General features: G+C 52.5%; 1 protein-coding gene across 4 annotated transcripts in view; it reads left to right on the top strand.

Moving 5' to 3' along the window:
• Kif21b (kinesin family member 21B) overlaps positions 1–15,912 on the top strand; it is a 49,776-nt gene that overhangs the window by 8,339 nt on the left and 25,525 nt on the right. For 2 of the 4 annotated variants that reach the window (XM_052201238.1, XM_052201241.1), the window contains exons 2-14: positions 5,650–5,872; positions 6,173–6,355; positions 8,370–8,519; positions 8,605–8,739; positions 9,070–9,240; positions 9,460–9,575; positions 10,090–10,285; positions 12,011–12,200; positions 12,919–12,982; positions 13,073–13,291; positions 13,619–13,703; positions 14,062–14,179; positions 14,978–15,169. In XM_052201238.1, coding sequence (XP_052057198.1) covers positions 5,650–5,872; positions 6,173–6,355; positions 8,370–8,519; positions 8,605–8,739; positions 9,070–9,240; positions 9,460–9,575; positions 10,090–10,285; positions 12,011–12,200; positions 12,919–12,982; positions 13,073–13,291; positions 13,619–13,703; positions 14,062–14,179; positions 14,978–15,169 — 2,042 coding nt within the window. The remainder of the gene's footprint in view (positions 1–5,649; positions 5,873–6,172; positions 6,356–8,369; positions 8,520–8,604; positions 8,740–9,069; positions 9,241–9,459; positions 9,576–10,089; positions 10,286–12,010; positions 12,201–12,918; positions 12,983–13,072; positions 13,292–13,618; positions 13,704–14,061; positions 14,180–14,977; positions 15,170–15,912) is intronic. The other 2 variants (XM_052201239.1, XM_052201242.1) reach the window with 1 other exon arrangement.

Raw genomic sequence — 15,912 nt, forward strand, 5'->3', positions numbered from 1 at the left:
ACATTTTGCACACTCTCCCCCTCCCCCTCCCTCCCTCTTGTTCCCCTCCCTCTCTCCTTCCGTTCTCCTTCCCTTTCTCTCTTTCCCCCTTCTCCATCCCCATGGTGACTTCCCTGGCCTTGGTCCTTGGAGCCAGTGAGCTCACCAGAGAGCGGCTTCCCAGTAAACCTGCCTTTAATATATTCTAATCCGGCTTGAACAGTCTCATTTCACTGGCAGAGAAATAACCTAACACTAAGGACCAGAGAGATGGCTTGGCCTGTAAAAGTACTTGATGCTGAGCCTGACAACTTAAATTCCCAAGACTCAAATAGTGGAAGAAATAGAGACTCCAGTGGTTGTCCTCTGGCCTCCACATGTGCACCCTGCCATACATACACCCTCACACGTTTATTACATGCATGCATGCATACATACACACAAACATAAATGCTTTTCTTTTTTAAAGCTTCTGGCTCTGGAACAAATCTTGGTTATTTTAATGTCACTGCCTGTTACTTCTCATCAGCGGAAAGCCTTTACGTGTAAAAAGCTGCACCATTGGAGGTCTTGTGTGAGGACTAGGGGAGACTAGGTTAGGAACTCTAGCCTTTAGCCCTGGGTGAGTAGGTGGAACTAGTTTTACAAAAAAAAAAAAAAAAAAAAAAGGGAAAAAAAAGCACCTCCAACTCTCTAGGAGCCCAAAGTCACTGGGCGGAGCTTCTGGGAAGGGTGATTGGCTGCCTTTGTGTGATGTCACTAGAGGCCCGGTGAGGCTCCTCCTAAATTTCGGTAGTGGCTGTTGGGTCTCCAGCGCGTACCCGGGTTCACCTCTCCATTTCCCTCTGCAGAAAGCGAGTTTTGCCCTTGGCAGTCTCTCAGCAGCCCCTGGCCTGCCCCCTCGCTGTGTCCCCTGCCCTTCACTTGCTGCCGTTCAGTCCTGCTCCTGACGAGCCAAGGAACCGCTGAGCTCAGCTCTTCCCGCGGCCCTAGGCTCCGGCTGGCCGCCTTTGTCCCCGCCTCGTCCGCCTTTAAGTCTCTCTGCTGTGGCTCAGCGCAGCGGGGGTGGGAGCAGCCGCCCACATCACGCCAGCCACTGTTCGTTTTGTGAGCGGAGGAAGCGTGGTGACCTCAGCCACGGTGCCAGATCCTGTCTCTGAAAAGCCTTGGCTAGGCCACCCTGCCTGTCGTTTGCCAAATGGCGAATAGGCCGGCTCTGTTCAGCGAGATGTGTGTGTGGGGGTGGGGTGGGGTGGGGTAGGTTTGGAGAGGGGCGCGCGGTCTTCCCTCCCAACAGGATGGAGAGAAAGGATAGAGGATTTGCAGTGAGAGTCACACTCTCCCTGGGCAGAAATGCCACAAGATCTTTAGGCTGCCAACCTTCATTGATATTAAATAGGCAACTGGCTCGCTGGCCATAGTGTGCCAATTTCATTGTTGTAAATGTTGCATCTTTCCACTTCTAAATTTTCTATTTTAAGATCTATTCTAATCATTCAGAGAAGGGTTTCAATATGCCTGTCTCACGTACTTTGATCTCACACCCACCTCCCTTTTCTGGTCCTGTTTCCTCCTGACTTCTGGTCTCTCTTTCCCCTTCAAGTTTTAAAGTTCAAATACTACATATGAGAAAAAACCGTGATTAGGGTTTCCTGGGTCCAACTTAGTAAGCTCTTGGATCATTACTCCATTTCCTGCTAATAACATCCATCGTTCACTCGGCAATGGCAGAATAGTATTTTATTGTGTTATACATACTTTTTTTTTCAAAGCTATTGGTCTACTGATGATCACATGGGCTAATATTCATAACTTGGCCATTTTGAAAAAAAAATCTGTAGTGAACATGGGTGTGCAGGCGTCTCCACGGTCTGCTACATTTGATTCCTTCAGGAATACACCTAGGAGAGGCATATCCAGTTCCTAAGACAGTCTTTCTTGCCTTCTCATGTTCTGTGCTTACGGTGCACGCCCCCACCTGTCTCTTCCTAGTCCTGGCATAAATTGGTAGCTCTCAGGGGCCCATAGTACAGTTGGGAGAACCTGGCAACTGACCCTTGACCCCTGACCCTTGACCCCCTCCTTCCATGCCATTGAAAAGGATACAGCTTTGAGTGGTTGCTATCTGTGCCCATCCCGCTACAAGGAGAAATTTCTCCCTTCTGTAGGTCACTGTCACTTTGAGGACAACCCACAGAAGTGACCTCATCCAGAGTGGGACCAATGGAAGAGGCTGCCGGAGGGGGAGGGGAGGGCGATGCTGTTCTTAAAAACCTAAAGTCATATAGATCAATATAACCCAAGTGCAGGCTGAGGCTGAGGGCGTGAGAGGCAGGACAGACTCTCCTAGAGGGTTCAAAATCTCCACCAGGCACCAGAGATGAGCTCAGCTGTCACATGACACTGTGCCCTCTAGGGCAGGGCAGCCCAGTTCCCAGCTTGGTGCCTCCTGAATGGACATGGGCCGAGCAATCCAGCTCTGACGGTGGCACCCGGAGGAAGTCTGCAGCAACGTGGGGGTGGGGTTTTAGAGGAAGCAGCCAGGGAGATGGGATCCTGCCTGTAGTCTCAGCCTGAGTGACTTAGGCCTAGGTCCTGCTGGGAAATGGGTATAATAATACCCTAGCTCAAACACCACCAAGATGAAGTGATGGTGCTGGCTAGCCCACTACCCACCCGTGGGGACGTCTGTGAGATCCTCACTCTTTGCTTGTTCCCACAGCCCCTCATCCACAAGACTGACACACTGTGCCTTGTCCAGATCAGTTGTTCTGAGAATTAGTGACTCACCCACTTCTCCTCACAAATTGCATCCTGGTGTTTTGAATAGGTTAGCAAGAAACTAGATGGCTCGCGAATGTATCAGGATGTGTGGAACTGAAGAAATAATCCCAGGGAGACCCCACAACTCTTGGTACCTAAAACCCTGACTGACCCTACCTATACCCTCCCAGACTGCTCTCTCTTCTTTGCTGTCCCTTTAGAAGCTCTGGCGACTGGCTACTGGAGACCTTGGGAGGGCTCTGATAACGGCCCGCTCCCTCTCTCCCAGGAGACATTGATTCAATCTTCTCCAATCGCCGGCATTGCCATCTGCCTGCAGTAATTAAATGGTATTTGAACTGGATCCAGAAATCCCATCACAGGCTGTCACGTGATGGGGAGGGTGTCTTCAAGAGCTCATGCTGTCTACGTAGTTAGAGCGTCCTCCGAGGCTGCCGTGAAGTCCTCTCAGCTCACCACAGAGCACCCGTGTGCTCTGGGAGGAAGTATGCAGTTTTAGGCCCCCGCAGCCGCAGGGCAGAGCCAGAGCTCTGATTTCCGTGTTGTGCTGTGCCTCACGCTCTGCAGTGGCCCATGCTTTCCTGGTGTCTGAGGCTTCCCTTCACTCTCCAAGCCCTGGTCCTCAGTGGTGGTGTGTGTCAACTGCAGGGGGGAGGAAGGACTAGTACGATCAGCCTGCCTGGACTTGAAGTGGCTCCTCACTGTCTGTGACTCTGAATGACACCATCCCAGCTTCCTTATCTGTCAACAGGACCCTAGCAAAGACCTCCCAGGGGTTGTTGTGAGGTCAAGAGTTAAAGATGCTTCAGTTCCGAGGCCTGGCCTGGCATGCCGTGGTGAGCCCTGTGTGCGTCAGCCGCAGTGGTTAGGGTGGAAGTGGAGGTCAGCCTCGGAGCCTGGGATGGGGTGGGGGGAGGGGAAGCTTCTGATCTGAAGGCCCAGAGAGAATGAATAAGAATCAGTATTGCTCTTTCTGTCAAAAACCAGTTCAGGCGAACAGGTGAAAGGCTAGGGCGCTGGGCTCCCGTCCCGGCACGGCTCTAACAGTTAGGGAAGAGTGGGGACTTCTTTGGACTTCCATTTCTTTCTAGAGAGAGTCACTCACCAAAGTGACTGTTTACACCTCCAAGGAAACACTCCCAAAGAAAGCCAGACTCCCACATATGGATAGAGTCTTGCCCAAGCCCCCGCCCCTCACACAGACACCTGCCCCTCCCCAGTCCTTATCCACAGTAGAGTGCAGCAGCAGGCTTGGGCCTTCCTCACCCAGCTGACAGCTCTGAGTGGGTCTTTGGGGGTAGAAGCAACTGGGACAAGGACATGATGGTAATTTAGAGGTGCTGGGGTCTGCAGCTAGGCGCCTCTGGGCCATCAGTGAGGGCTGGCCTGGCCCTCTTCTCTTGGTAAATGTTGGCTTAGAGAGAGAGGCTTGACAAGCAGTTCATTGTAAGTGCGCTGGTGTGAGTCCATGGCCGTACAGCCTTCCCCCACTCTTGCTTTGGGATGTCTGACGCAGACTTTCTGCCAGTCCTTGCACGCGCGTGCTTACTGACTCACGCTTGGTTGCCATGGGGACCTCATCCCAGTGATGCAGCTTAGAAAAGGCAATGAGGGGTAGCTGGATGGAGACAGTTTTGCTCATGGCTGACTCCCCACTCAGTACTGATGCCACTTACCCTCCACATAGGAACTCCTCCTCTGGACCAGTGTCTGGGATATAAGTCAACCCTGTGGCCCCTGTTGCTGCCTTGACCGGGTACTTTCCACTTGACCTAGGCTGCTGGTCTTAGTCAAGGTTTCTATCCCTGCACAAACATCATGACCAAGAAGCAAGTTAGGGAGGAAAGGGTTTATTCAGCTTACACTTCCACATTGCTGTTCATCACCAAAGGAAGCCAGGTCTGGAACTCAAGCAGGTCAGGAAGCAGGAGCTGATGCAGAGGCCATGGAGGGATGTTACTTACTGGCTTGCTTCCCTGGCTTGCTCAGCTTGCTTTCTTATAGAACCCAAGACCACCAACCCAGGGATGGCCTCACTCACAATGGTCCCTTTCCCCTTGATCACTAATTGAGAAAATGCCCCACAGTCAGATCTCATGGAGGTATTTCCTTAACTGAAGCTCCTTTCTCTGTGATAACTCCAGCCTGTGTCAAGTTGACACACAAAACCAGCCAGTACACTGTCTTAGTTGTGTTTGGGCTGGTCCTTCAGTTCCCGGAAAGAACCAGCTCTTGTGTCTGAGAGTGCCAGTAAGCCCTGGCACCTGGGAATGTGGTTGCCACATTAACGACCCTTGTAGCCTCCATGGGCCTCTGCCTTGGTTCTAGCCTTCTCCCAGACTTGCTCCAGAGTTGTGGGGTACTGCCTGTCCTGTCCTTATCTTATACCTTATATCTTATACCTTAGCCCTAAGCTTTATCTCTCCAGAATGGGCAAGCTATCACCTCCTTGCAAGAGGGATACAGACTTCCAGGCCTTCAGGGGTCGGGGTGGTGGTGGTGGTGGTGGTATGCCTTTGCCCAGGTTTGGCCCCTTCACTCTGGTGTGCAACCTTGGGTACTCACTGAAACATTCTCAACCTCATCTGGCCAATCAGGAGAATAGATACCTCATAGGTTTAGAGTGAAGAACACACGAATTAGTTTATATAGAACATATTTAACATACATCCGGGGTACCAAGCGTTCGATCAATGTTAGCTACTGTTTTGGGCAATATGCGTATGTATTACTGAAGCCAGCCCCTGAGGTTTCCTTTCTTCCTTCTTTCCTGGCTTGTGGGGTAAATAGAATGAGGCAAACAGAATTATGGCCGGTAACATGAGAGAATGGTCTGTTATTTCCACCCAGTCAGGCCTGACTCAAGCCTCTTTCCACCCTGAGCAGGATCCGGCCCCAGCTATCGAAGGAGAAGATTGAAGGTTGTCACATCTGTACCTCTGTTACCCCTGGGGAGCCCCAGGTCCTGTTGGGGAAGGACAAGGCCTTCACCTATGACTTCGTCTTTGACCTGGACACATGGCAGGAGCAAATCTATTCAACCTGTGTGAGCAAACTCATCGAAGGCTGCTTCGAGGGCTATAATGCCACAGTACTGGCCTACGGACAGGTAAGCCATTCCTACCCAAGCCAGTGAGCATTTCAACCTCAGTCTCCCTCCACCCAACAGGGGAGATAGGCCCACAAGAGAGCAGTCACTCAAGGCCCAGTTGTGTGGCATCTGAGTTATAGCTGCTTGGCTGGTTAGCAGAGGCAGGCTTTCGTCAGGGACTTCCGTAGGGCTTGTCTCTGGGCTAGGATAGGTTCACTGGTCAAGAGGTAACGGGTAAGAGGATTTGGCCCAGGCCAAGGCTTGCTGTTTCTCCAGAGGGGACCGGTTACCACCTGTACTCTGTCTTTGCCCATGCAGACAGGAGCCGGGAAGACATACACAATGGGCACCGGCTTCGACACAGTGACGTCAGAAGAAGAGCAGGGCATCATCCCGAGGGCCATTGCACATCTCTTCAGGGGCATCGACGAACGCAAGCGGCGGGCACAGGAGCAGGGTGTGACTGGGCCTGAGTTTAAAGTCAGTGCCCAATTCCTGGAGGTACTGTGGCCTTGGGAGGGTGGTTTGGAGGGACATGTGTCAGAACCTAGGACCGTGGAAGCTCGAGCCCCACCAGGGTGGAGAGAGAAGTCTAGCGAACCCTGGAGCTATCTATAAGGGATGAGTTTCCTGCGGCTGAGTGTCCAGGCTAGAGCTAGAGAAACACTTGGTGTGAGCAGCTGAAATGTTTCCAGCTTCAGATGGGGCCTAAGATCTCAGACCTTGGCTGATTCTGGCCCTGGCCTGGTCATGTCACCAGTCTGAACTTCTTCAGCAAAGTGGGCTGGACATCTCTTTCCTTCGGGACTAGTAAGTCTGTCACGGAAGCCTGTGCCTGGCACATGGTTAGAACCCTGCTTCTGTCTCTGGCCCTCATGAGGCCCTTCCTCTGCCTCTAAGTACCCACCTGTATCTTTTGAGCTGAGATGCGTCCTGGCCTGTCAGTTCGGCAGGGTCTCCGGCAGGGGCTCTCCTTCATCTCTGGCCTGCCAGCTTTGGGAGGTATCAGCCGGAATTGCACACGCGTGAGCTTTGTATGTCTGGGTTCTTTAACATTCGGGCTGTGCTGGAAACTCAGTAGTTCTGTAAATTGAGGCTCCATGCTGGAGATGGCCTTCTTGGGAGAAGGCTGCAGAAAGGTGAGTCACCATGGTGTTTCTCACAGGGAAGGCTTCTCTGAAACATGTGGTCGTGCAGTCCGATTCCTAGCATCTTTCCCCTACCACAGAGCCCTGCTCTGGTGTGTTTAGAAGTTTGGAGCCACCCACTCTCAACCTCCCAACCCTGATGCTTTTCCTGGATCTTGTTGGCCCTCAGAGGGATGGACAGGCCTGAGGCTTGTCCCTGTACACTGCCACAGTGTTTTCCTACGCCCACACGGCTGCTGCTTCCCCATAAGAGACCTATATTCTAGTCCTTTGGGTTACATCTGTGTATATATGCACATAAGTGAGTATGTGTGTGGTTGTATAAGTGTGTGTGAGTATGCATGTGTGTATACCAGTGCTTGTGAGTGCATGTGTGGAACATATATGTATGTATGTATGTTGGTGTCCATGAGTATACGTATCTCTGGCTGTCTGCATAGCATTGAGCTTTTCCCTGTTTTCTTCCCTGTGCCATTCTGTCGCCATGGAGAACTTCAAAGAGCATGCTAGCAAATTCAGGCCAAAGAGTGAACCACAAGGGGTTAACTGATACGACACACAGACACCATGAAACTCTGTCTCTCCATCTCTTCCTTCTGTTTCCTCTTCCCCTTCCTGTGGGGTATTTTTGTTCCCTTAAGGCCATCAAAGCCTCAGATGTCTGAGGGCTGCTATCCCCCTCTCTGTCTCATAGGTCTTGGCTGCTGCCCTTCCCTCACCCCCACCCCCACCACATCCCACCCCTAGCTTTGGCACCCTCAGCCTTTCTGTGGTTGAATTTCCCACCATTCTAATCTTCTGATCCCAGGAGTCGCCTCGGCAGACACCATCTGAAATGGGCTGGCACAATGGTCTTGCAGAAGGCTGGGCCACAATGCCCAATCTTGCTCCCTCTGCTCCTGGGCTTTGGGCAAGGCACACATCCATTCGTCCTCCATCTGAAGTTGCCATCACCTCTACTTCAGGTGCCATGGTGCTCAGAGCTTCAGTGCTCAGGGCACCGTCTCCTTGGTCTCTTCAAGCTCTGTCTTCCTTCATCTGGAATCACAGCCTCGTGCCATCTCTGCCAGCCTGGCAGCAATGATGAGACCCTTTCAATTCAGGCTTGTGGCTTCCCCACAAGCCTAGGACCTGCATCCTTTACCCTTGTCCTCAGCCTTCCGTTGGATCTGAGAGGCCGCTGGATACTGTTCCTTGGGATGGGGGGAGTAGAGCAGTATTGTGCAGCCTCAGGATCGCACTGTTCGGAGGACCAGTGTTCAGCAAGTTAAATTCCAGAGCTTGTTTCCACTTTAGCAAATTGAGATGCCCGCGGGGCTCTGAGCATGTGCCCTATGACCCCAGCCATGGTTTCCTCCCCATCACAGCTCTACAACGAAGAGATTCTTGACCTGTTCGATAGCACCCGTGACCCCGATGCCCGCCACCGCAGGTCCAACATCAAGATCCACGAAGATGCCAGCGGCGGCATCTACACCACGGGGGTCACTTCTCGCCTGATCAACTCCCAGGAGGAGGTGAGCATCTCATCCACGGGCATCTTAACGGCCAGAGCCCTACGGCACGTGGGACCTGAGTCCTCTGCTCTGTGTCTGTCCCCAGCTGATCCAGTGCCTGAAGCAGGGCGCCCTGTCACGCACCACAGCCAGCACCCAGATGAATGTGCAGAGCTCCCGATCCCATGCCATCTTCACCATCCATCTGTGCCAGATGCGCGTGTGCGCCCAGCCTGACCTGGTGAGGTGCTCTCGGGGGCCCAGGAGCTGTGTGCTCTAGGGATGTCTCAGGGACGGGACGACAGACATGGGGGTAGGCTAGAACTCCAGAGGTGGGGCTTTGCCTCTATCTCTCAGTTTTTATTTCCCTTCAGCCTCTGTGCAATGGAGTGAGATGGAACGATATCTGTGTGTCCAAGTAGTGTCTGCTCGCAGGCTCTGAGCACACGTGAGGGTTGCTGCTGTGAATCCTACCCTCACTCTCGTGGAAGGTGGTACTGGGGGGCGGAAGGCTAGCAGAGGAACAGGAAGGAGTAGGTTTGAGTGAGCCGGGTGTCACCTTCTGCTGCAGGTGAATGAGACGGTGACTGGGCTTCCGGATGGAGCGGCCCCCACGGGCACTGAGTATGAGACACTCACTGCTAAGTTTCACTTCGTGGACTTGGCTGGCTCAGAGCGTCTGAAGAGGACAGGGGCCACCGGCGAACGGGCCAAAGAGGGCATCTCCATCAACTGTGGTCTGGTAGGCACACTGAGAGTCACCAGCCCCAGGAGCCAGATGGCACAGACTGAGACAGGCCGTGTGCTTCAATGGCTAGCCAGTTCTCTTTGGGCTTCTAGTTGCTGACTGGAGCACCCTTAGGCCTCAGTTTATCAGCTCAGTCTATGAACCCACCCAGGAGCCTGAGTGCTGCGCTCGCTGCTACCTTCCTTGTGTGACTCTTGACTTGTTCTCCCACAGCTGGCTTTGGGCAATGTGATCAGCGCCTTGGGGGACCAGAGCAAGAAGGTTGTGCACGTGCCTTACAGGGACTCCAAGCTCACTCGGCTGCTCCAGGACTCTCTTGGAGGCAACAGGTATCTGATGACCGGGTCCACGGAGGGTGGGGCAAGTTCCTGAATGCAGAACACTGACATAGGCTTAGGTCCTGACCCCCACCCAGGAAAAGCCTTCTCAACCTAGGCTGCAGACTCAGAGGCAGGAACCGTGCGGGGTTCAGTGACTTGCGGCTGGGTAGACTCAGTTTCCTTGTTCCACAGAAGTGAGAGACAATGCTTAAAGCCCATACAGTCCAGTGAGACAAGAAATGGGAAATGCCAGGCTAACAGAGAGGCCATGACACACTTTCGTCTCCAAGCAGAGGGCTCTGTAATTGGGCATCACCCCTTGTTAACTGTTTTCAAGGGTTTTCCTCTCTTGCTATGGAAGATCTTAGCCAGGTGGTCCAGGGTCCCACATCCCAGGTTCTAGGTCCTTTAAGTGTTAAGTTGTGGGGAGGAGGGTCAGCGTGAAACAGAGCCTCAGCTGTGGAACCGTGCTTCGGGGTCTGGCTTTGTCCTTTGTCCTCACCCAACCCCGTTGGACTCTTAGCCAGACCATCATGATCGCCTGCGTGAGCCCCTCGGATCGGGACTTCATGGAGACACTTAACACCCTTAAATACGCCAACCGGGCTCGCAACATCAAGAACAAGGTGGTGGTGAACCAGGACAAGACCAGCCAGCAGATCAGCGCGCTGCGAGCTGAGATCGCACGCCTGCAGATGGAGTTGATGGAATACAAGGCGGTGAGCACCCCCCTACCTCAGGCTTGCCACCCACAAGGAACCGATGCCCTGCTCCACCCCCTGCCCTATAGCATTCCACAACCAGATTCTGAGCGGGCCTCCTGACTTTGCAGCACCCATCCATCCTCATGTCTGCTAGACATCGCTGTGTATCAGATGTGGGTTACGGCAAAACCCGTTCAGGCTAAGCTGTCTAGGCTTAGAATACACGGGGTAGGAGTTAGAACACCCTGGCTTTGGAGCGTGGGTGTTTGGTCGAGGGAAGGTGCTTCCCAGGTGCTTTGTTTTGTCCACAGACTGTATTGTGTTGGAATTGAAGAGACTGCCCCACTGTGGTGGAGTCAATTGGTGCTGCGGGGTGGGGGGTGGGGGGTGGGGGAGAGGGGGGGAGGAGTCGGCCTAATTGCGGTGGTGGTGTGGGGGGCGGGGCTGTATGGAAAGGGCGTGCCTGTTGATTTTGAAAGACAAATGAGGTATCGGCAGAAGGAGGCCAGCAGCATTCTGGGTAGAGAGCAAACCACAAAAGAAAAATACCGTAGAAAGGAGGAAAACAGGTGCTTTGAGGGACATGTCTAATTCTAATATCCGAGGCTGACGTCACCCACTGTTAGCACCTGGTCTGAATCCAGCACGCAGATGGGTGGGTTTGACAACTTTTCGGAAAGTCAGGAAGTCTCAACATCTGTGGAAAATTTGTCTCTGCCAGCGATTGGCATTGAGTTGGCTGGAGTAAGTAGGAATGTCATGAGTTATTATATGAAGAAATCTCACAATTCACACACAAACAAACTGTACCTTTACAGTCATAGCCTGTTGGTAAGCAATCAAGGGCCACCCACCTCCTTTGGGTTACTCAGAACACAGACAGCTAGGATCAAGGAGAGGAAGTTGGTGGTGGCAAATTCTGCACTGCTAAAAATTTACCCTTATGATAAATAGTCTCTCTTCTTTGACTAAGCAGAGAGTCTAGTAACATCTGTGGGCAAAAAAATAGAGGGAGGATTTTAAAAAGTGAAATTCATCAGTTTATAACATTTAATTTTTCATTTATGCAACGGATAACTCTGTAAGCCCAATGTCTTGGTGACGTTATACACAGTAACTGTTTCAGCTTTAAGGTTGACAGTAAAACATGAGAAAGCAGAGATATCGAAAGAATGGCTGCCTCTTTTACACTGTCTGTGACTTTTCTCCACTGCAGTCCCCACCACTCCTTGTTGTCTTACACCCAGGCTGACTCACCCATGTATGCCAATTGACTGGCCCCGTAGGGCTTTGTCCCTTGGACTAGTGTTCCAGGATAATGAAAGTGATTGATAGCTGGATAAATTTGGAGATTTTGTTGTCAGGGAGAGAACTATTTGGTTGACTGGTTGGTTGATTGGTTGGTTGGTTGGTTGGTTGGTTTGGTGTTGCTTTTAGGAGGAAACTTATTATGTAGTCCAGGTTTGCCTGAAACTCTGCCCAGGCTGGCCTTGAATGTGTGATCTTTATGCCTCAAACTTCAGGCACTGAGATTATAAGGCATGAGTTCCCTGTGAGCCCTCATATCCAGTGCTATGTAAGGTTTGGGGGCCTTAGGAGACAGGAGCTGCATTAGGAAACCTGGAGATGAAGGCCAGAGGCCCACCCTGTCCTGGGGAAGGCTGAACGGTGGAAGAGGATTGTCACTGTATCCTCCTATGAGATTTAGCGCCTGACTGCCCCTGCCTGTCTCCACCCCAGGGCAAGCGGGTAATTGGCGAGGACGGTGCGGAGGGCTACAGCGACCTGTTCCGGGAGAACGCCATGCTACAGAAGGAGAACGGGGCGCTGCGACTCCGAGTGAAGGCCATGCAGGAAGCCATCGATGCCATCAACAACAGGGTCACACAACTCATGAGCCAGGAGGCCAACCTGCTGCTGGCCAAGGCTGGTGAGTCGGGGTACGGCAGACTAGCTCAGAGCAACAGCATGGCCCCCCACGCTTGGGGTCAGGCGGGCCGTGGCAGCCAGCCAATGCACAGATTAGTTCATCTACGCTTTTCTCCAGCAATTTAGCATGACACACGCACAGCCTTCTTCTTAAACATGTAAGAGACACAGTACATTAAGCAAAGGATGAAAATCCCTCAGCAGACTCTCCACCCACATCCTCTCTGCTTCCAGAAGAATCCTTCCTGAGCAGCCGAGTGTGTTTTCCCACGCTTTCTCAGTACATTTGTTTTGAGTATAAATGCATTTAGATATATCATGTGTACGTGTGTGGATATGCACTGCATTTTCTCAATATGAGATCATACTTTCTATTTTATGACTTCCTTTTTTCGTTTAGCAGCATGTCTTATAAATCTTCATATTCAAAGCCACTTAATTTTTAAATGATTGCCCGACGGTCCATCTGTGATGTTGAATAATTTATCGAGCAGCCTCTATTGATGGGTGTTTAGATTGTTTCCAATGTCATGCCGTTATCCAACAGTGCTTGGATACAACTCTGATCATGTCCAAGTATTTACTTCACGTAGATTCCCTTATGGAGGGGCCTGTGTGAGCTAGCACACTGGGGGCTCATGCAAGTCTCAGAGCCACGCCCCAGTCCTTGCTGTTGTCACCTGCATTCTTTATTGTACCTGTCTGTCTTCTCCATCCAGGTGACGGCAATGAGGCCATTGGTGCTCTGATCCAGAACTACATCCGGGAGATCGAGGAGCTGCGGTGAGTGAGCCTGCCCAGGACGAGCAGCTGGATGGCCAGGCCAGCTGTATGTGACGCCCCTGGCCCCACCCACTCACTTTGTCCACACAGAACGAAGCTCCTGGAGAGTGAAGCTATGAACGAGTCCCTCCGCAGAAGCCTCTCCCGGGCTTCCACCCGGAATCCCTACTCCCTGGGAGCATCTCCAGCAGGCCCGGCCTTTGGAGGCAGCCCCGCCAGCTCCATGGAAGATGCTTCTGAGGTGATCCGCAGGGCCAAGCAAGACCTGGAGCGGCTGAAAAAGAAAGAGGTCAGGCAGCGGAGGAAGAGGTGAGTGGATTGTTACCACCTCCCCTGAACATTCAAAGGTGGACCCCCCCCCCAACACCATCCAAGGAAGACTGCGACTCACCCCATGTATGGGAGGACCACTCCTACCCCACTCCCCCGGGGTAATCACCAGTAATGTTGATTACTCAATCTGGAGGAACGATGCCTCTCCAGCCTTTCCTGGTGTGCAGCTCCGCCAAGGCCAAGTTCAGGGGATAGAGCAGGGGAGGGGCGAATGCTGAAGAAGAGTCACTCTACAAAGCAGGAACCTCCCACCAGCATCCTGTGGTATTGGTCCCTAATCTGGCTTCATTTTCCTTCCAAAAGCAGCCCGGAGAAAGAAGCCTTCAAAAAGAGGGCAAAACTCCAGGCGGAAAACAGTGAGGAGACAGATGAGAACGAGCCTGAGGAGGTGAGGGCTGCCCTGGCCTTCCATGGGCTCACCAGTGTGTCATCGTTGGCGTAGAGGCTCCATCAATGTTATCGGGGGTGGGGCAGGGAGTTGCCTTTAGTTGATCCTTGAGTTTCTTGGTGATGCTGACTTGTTGCCGTGGTGATCTCCATCCCTTGGGCCTTTACCTCATCCCAAATGGATGATGCTAGACTGAGCATCCTCCACAAGGGCTGTGCCCAGGCTACCTGCAGTGGATGGTCTCCCAGAGGAGGGTTGGGCTAGCTCCCACCCCTGAGGTCTTGCGTCTGTCCCAGCCTCCGCCTCGGGGCTCCCATCTCACCAGGCCAGTGCAGCCCTGATGGTACTTTGTGCCTAGGAGGAGGAAGAGCGAGATGAAAGTGGCTGTGAGGAGGAGGAAGGGCGTGAGGATGAGGATGAAGACTCGGGCAGTGAAGAGAGCCTGGTAGACTCAGACTCCGACCCTGAAGAAAAGGGTGCGTGGGCTGGGGCTGGGGCTGGGGAGAGGAATTGCTTGCGGCCGGTCGCCATGGTGGGATTGTCGATCAGAACTGGGCTTCCCAAGAAGAAATTCAGGTGGACCTGGGTGGGCTCAGGCCTTCGAGAGTGCTCAGAAACTGCTTGTCTAGACAGGGCTCAGAGTCCTGAATGAGAAGCCAGAAAAGCAATAGTAAAGACAAATAACGGGAGGGAAGCATTAGCTTTTCTTCCGTGCCCGCAGCTGTGCCTAGGCTGACCCTTCAGAAGGCCTGAAGAATCCAGTGCTCACTACTATCTTGGGCAAAGGTATTAGGTTCCCCTGAATCACCACTGAGCATTCTCAGAGACATCCCTGACCCACTTTGGTGGATTCAGAGGCAGGGCATTTGAATGGCTTTGGCTGGTGTCAAGATACCCTCCTTCATGTGGAGACATCTGTCCTTCATCTCTGTCCTGTTGTCTGTCATCTCTCACCCACAGCCCTACAGGGTGCTCTGGACCACTTTACCCTCCCCCACCCCAGCAGTCCCATGTCATCAGTCATGGTGACATAGGTCTATGAGCTCATCAGGGTAGGAAGTGTGTTAGACTCCCTCCAAGCTCCTGAGCCCAGCTGGGGTGTTCTGAGGCTGCCCGTTAAAAGTATTGCCCTGCCTGGCAGCACTCTGCCTCCCCGCCTTGTCACTGACTGCTCACTACTGACCAAAGGATGCCCCACCCACCGCACTCGAAAGGTCGGGTCTGCTTCTTTGCACCTGGCATGGGGCTGAGTCTGGCTCTGTCTGACTCTGCAGAAGTAAACTTCCAGGCGGACCTGGCGGACCTGACTTGTGAGATTGAGATCAAGCAGAAGCTGATCGACGAGCTGGAGAACAGCCAGCGGCGGCTGCAGACGCTCAAGCACCAGTACGAGGAGAAGCTCATCCTGCTGCAGAACAAGATCCGAGACACACAGCTGGAGCGCGACCGCGTGCTGCAGAACCTCAGTGAGGCCAGAGCCGCGCACCTCCTCCCTGACCCCCTGCCTTGTCAAAAGACGCCCACCATCCTACTACTAATACCTGGCTTCGTGCACAGGGACCTCTGAGAGGAGCACTGTGACCTTTTGCCCGTAGTTAAAAAGTTCTTGTGTCTCACCCAGTTTCTCTGCTACTTTTGTTTTAAAATGTATGTGCGTGTGTGTATGTGTGTGTGTGTGTGTCTGTGTGTGTGAGTGTGCTTATGTGACGTGGCACACATGTAGAGGCCAGAGGACAACTTGCAGAAGAATTCTATTCTTTCCTTACACCATCTGGGTCCCAGGGATTGAACTTTGATCCTCAGGCTTGGCAGCAAGTGCCTTTATGTGCTGAGACATCTTGACAGCTTGGTCACCCCTTTTTAGAGACAGTCTTGCCATGTAGCCCAGACTGGCCTCGAACTTGTAGCAATTTTTCTGCCTTATCCTTCCTGGTTGGTAGCACCATAGACAGGTGTCACTATGCCTAGTGTGCTCTCTCTCTCTCTCTCTCTCTCTCTCTCTCTCTCTCTCTCTCTCTCTCTCTCTCCATCTTATTATTAAAACCTCTAATCGTGTCTCTTCCTAGGTGTGTACTAAGATGCCTCCTCCCCCCCACTTACTATATTCAGTTTATAAGACTTATCAAATTGTGCCTTTTTCTACTGTTCTGCAGCCCTCTCAGCCAGTGATTCGTTTCCTCATCCCCTTATTAAGCAAATGTTAGCTGAA

This window comes from Apodemus sylvaticus, chromosome 12 (genome assembly GCF_947179515.1).
Source record: "Apodemus sylvaticus chromosome 12, mApoSyl1.1, whole genome shotgun sequence".
In the NCBI taxonomy this organism is placed as follows: Eukaryota; Metazoa; Chordata; class Mammalia; order Rodentia; family Muridae; genus Apodemus; species Apodemus sylvaticus.